At 42.3% G+C, this 3,469-nt stretch overlaps 1 protein-coding gene across 1 annotated transcript in view; it reads left to right on the top strand.

Annotated features, from left to right (window-relative positions):
• Nucleotides 1-1,198, top strand: part of LOC107585529 (3-oxo-5-alpha-steroid 4-dehydrogenase 2-like) — a 3,975-nt gene extending 2,777 nt beyond the window's left edge. Inside the window, exon 3 of the mRNA XM_016272575.1 lies at nt 1,167-1,198. Within this exon, the coding sequence (XP_016128061.1) occupies nt 1,167-1,198 (32 nt within the window). The remainder of the gene's footprint in view (nt 1-1,166) is intronic.
• Nucleotides 1,199-3,469: the final 2,271 nt, after the last annotated feature.

Genomic DNA, 3,469 nt, shown 5'->3' with positions numbered 1-3,469 from the left:
CTTTTAACACGGGCGCCGGAATGTAGAAAAAAGGGTAGTAGCACCTGAGCTCGTTGAGGCTGTGGATCTGAGCAGCGGCAAGCTGAAGAACGTCCTTGGATAATTTTATGACGCTAATAGGTTGCGTTTAGACCCGCGACCTGCCTTACAGTCGCGCAGTGTTGTATCTGAGTCTCCGGTTGTTTGATGACCGCTATTGAACGTGTCGGGATAGTTCTTCTGCCGAATCCGTGAAGCGGAGGAAGTGTTGGAGGGACTTTTTGACTCGTGAAATTTTGAATGGACTGGAAATAATCTCTTTTCTTTTTTTTAGTCCTATTCATGGAAGAAAACTTTTGAATTCTTGAACTGAATCAAAAAGAACTTTTGATTTTTTTTGTTGTTTTTAAAACAAACAAACTGAATTGAACACTGATGTGAATATTTGTTGAAGAATCTTGAGTGAACAGATTGTTCATGTGAAACTCTTTCCCCTGTGGGTAAAACAAAAAGGACACTGATTGTGATTGGGTGTACAAGACTCAACTGAGACGGTTACAGAGTTGTTAATTTACTGTCTTTATTGTTTTCTACATTTTTATTTCTTTCTCTGTTGATTGCATTTAAATTTGTTTCACTCCTCCTATAAAACAAACTAAGTAATCACAATTCCATTAGCTTAAATAAATGTCAATATATTTAAGTTGAACCTGTTTACACAAATTTTTGAGTCACTTATACTAAGGAGTGGGGGCGTCTTACCTGTTCTGTTAGATCTGGGGAGGGTGGGTTTTGCAGTCAGTTACATTTATTTCCTGAGTTTCCTGCACACACACACTTCAGGTAGCTGCCGTGTACTAAATAAATACAGCCCACCGTTTAGACCCGCGACCTGCCTTACAGTCGCGCAGTGTTGTATCTGAGTCTCCGGTTGTTTGATGACCGCTATTGAACGTGTCGGGATAGTTCTTCTGCCGAATCCGTGAAGCGGAGGAAGTGGGCCTGATCGCGCCTAACAGTTATGCGGCAGTGTGGCAAAACTGCGCTTGTTTTGTTTCGCGTCCAGTTTGTTTTGTTCAACCGAACTTAAATCACGCTGAATCCAGTTGCTTAGTGTACTAGTAGAATTCGCTGAAGCGTTGAGGGGTGCTGTGTATTGTTCGTCTTCGCAATCTGATCTCCGTCAGCTGGGGATTGTGCCCTCGTTGGATCGTGTTGAAGCTGTCAGGATCACAGGGGAGGGTAACGATCGCTGAGAGTCAAAGAGTGAAGAAACATTACCCTGCCATCCATTGGATTTCATTCAGCGTCTCATCCTCAACCAAAGAGGGGTGATATACATTATTTTCTTCATTGGATTCTGAATGCTGGTAAGCAAGTCATTGTTTTCTCTTCTGTGAGTGTTAAGAACTGAACTGTGAACAAGTGAATTTTCCTGTGAGGGGAATTCATATATTTTCTTTTTCTTGCACTTGGAGGGACTTTTTGACTCGTGAAATTTTGAATGGACTGGAAATAATCTCTTTTCTTTTTTTTAGTCCTATTCATGGAAGAAAACTTTTGAATTCTTGAACTGAATCAAAAAGAACTTTTGATTTTTTTTGTTGTTTTTAAAACAAACAAACTGAATTGGACTCTAATGTGAATTTTTGTTGAAGAATCTTGAGTGAACAGATTGTTCATGTGAAACTCTTTCCCCTGTGGGTAAAACAAAAAGGACACTGATTGTGATTGGGTGTACAAGACTCAACTGAGACGGTTACAGGGTTGTTAATTTACTGTCTTTATTGTTTTCTACATTTTTATTTCTTTCTCTGTTGATTGCATTTTTCACTCCTTCACTCCTCCTATAAAACAAACTAAGTAATCACAATTCCATTAGCTTAAATAAATGTCAATATATTTAATGTTTACACATTTACACAAATTTTTGAGTCACTTATACTAAGGAGTGGGGGCGTCTTACCTGTTCTGTTAGATCTGGGGAGGGTGGGTTTTGCAGTCAGTTACATTTATTTCCTGAGTTTCCTGCACACACACACTTCAGGTAGCTGCCGTGTACTAAATAAATACAGCCCACCTCGCCACTTCTTGAGCATTTCCACATTGCAACACTACAGGCACCACATACAAGAGACCCTTGTACAAAGACTAAAAGCATTGGGCGGGGGGGCTAGGATCCTGTTTCTCACTCAGTCTTCCTTAGATTAAGTGCTATATCTCCCCCACAAGGTGGTGGCCTATTCGCCTCCGCTACATATTGGCGTCACGAACAGGATCAATTCCTGTTTCCTGATTCAGTGTAAGTTCCTGGTCCTAGAGCCGAGGCTATGGCTGAACTGGAAGAATTAAAGAAACAGTTTGAAGAGATGCAAAGGCGGTTTCGGTGAGCAGGCAGGCATGTTAGAGCAAGCCAGAGCCGAAGAGAGAGAGGCGCGTTCCCTTGCTAAAACTGTTATCGAACAGCAGGCTGCCACTCAGAAAGCACCATCTACTGTTTACATCCCTAGGGATCGTAAGCTTCCAGAGTTTACCGGATGTCGTTCCAAGCCTGGTGAGTTGAGTATAGAAGAACGGATAAGTTCAATGAAGTCCGCCTTCAAGGTGATGAAAATTCCTGAAGAAGACAGAATTGAGTTTGTTAAACAGTATTTAAAAGATGAGGCTAAGATGACCGTCAAGTTCATGCTCAACGGAAAGGAGAGGTCAGTGGATGAGATTTTTGATGCTTTGGATCAGACTTATGGGGACAAACTTCCCATTGGCAGCAGACTGAAAGAGTTTTATGACCGCAAACAAATGCCTGGAGAAACCATCCGTTCTTATGCTTATGACTTGCAGGAGAAGTTGAGTATTATCCAGAGCCGAGAACTGTCTAGAGTTCTTGATGCTGATGGCATATTGAAGGAACAGCTTGTGTTAGCCCTCAAAGATGATCCGCTATGGCGTGAAATGAAGAGGAGAGGTAAAGCTCAGAAGGACCTGACATTCATCCACCTTATGCAGGAAGCTATTACTTGGTCTGAAGAAGAGGAGGTGCAAGTTCCAAGCAGTCTGAGAACCAGTACTCGTTCACGTGGTGTCGTTCATGCTACCACTGCAACAGAGAGCTCTTCAGTCCCTCTCACCCTGGAGTCACTCCATGAAGATATTCAACAGATAGCTGCCCAACAAGAAGAACTGTTTCAGATGGTAAACGGCAAAGAAAAAGTGAAACCTCTTGCGAAGGAAAGCAAGGCAAAAAGTGCACCTTTAAAAGATAGTGAAGGAAGATACATCTGCTATACATGTGGTAAGCCAGGACACACAAGCCGACGTTGTCTGCAGAGCAGAGAAAACTCTAGTAGAGTGCAACCTCACACAGCAGAGGTGGAAAAGACAGCTGACCAAGACACTTCAGTGCTAGAGTGCCCGGGTCCATCCGTTATTAGAAGTCATACTGCAGACTGGGATACAGAGAATGTTTCCAAGTCCCTTTATGAAAGTGCTT

Source organism: Sinocyclocheilus grahami, unplaced genomic scaffold (assembly GCF_001515645.1).
Source record: "Sinocyclocheilus grahami isolate Dianchi unplaced genomic scaffold, SAMN03320097.WGS_v1.1 scaffold71.1, whole genome shotgun sequence".
NCBI classification, from domain to species: Eukaryota; Metazoa; Chordata; class Actinopteri; order Cypriniformes; family Cyprinidae; genus Sinocyclocheilus; species Sinocyclocheilus grahami.
The sequence above is the reverse complement of the archived record's forward strand: the minus strand, read 5'-3'. Positions and strand labels throughout refer to the sequence as shown.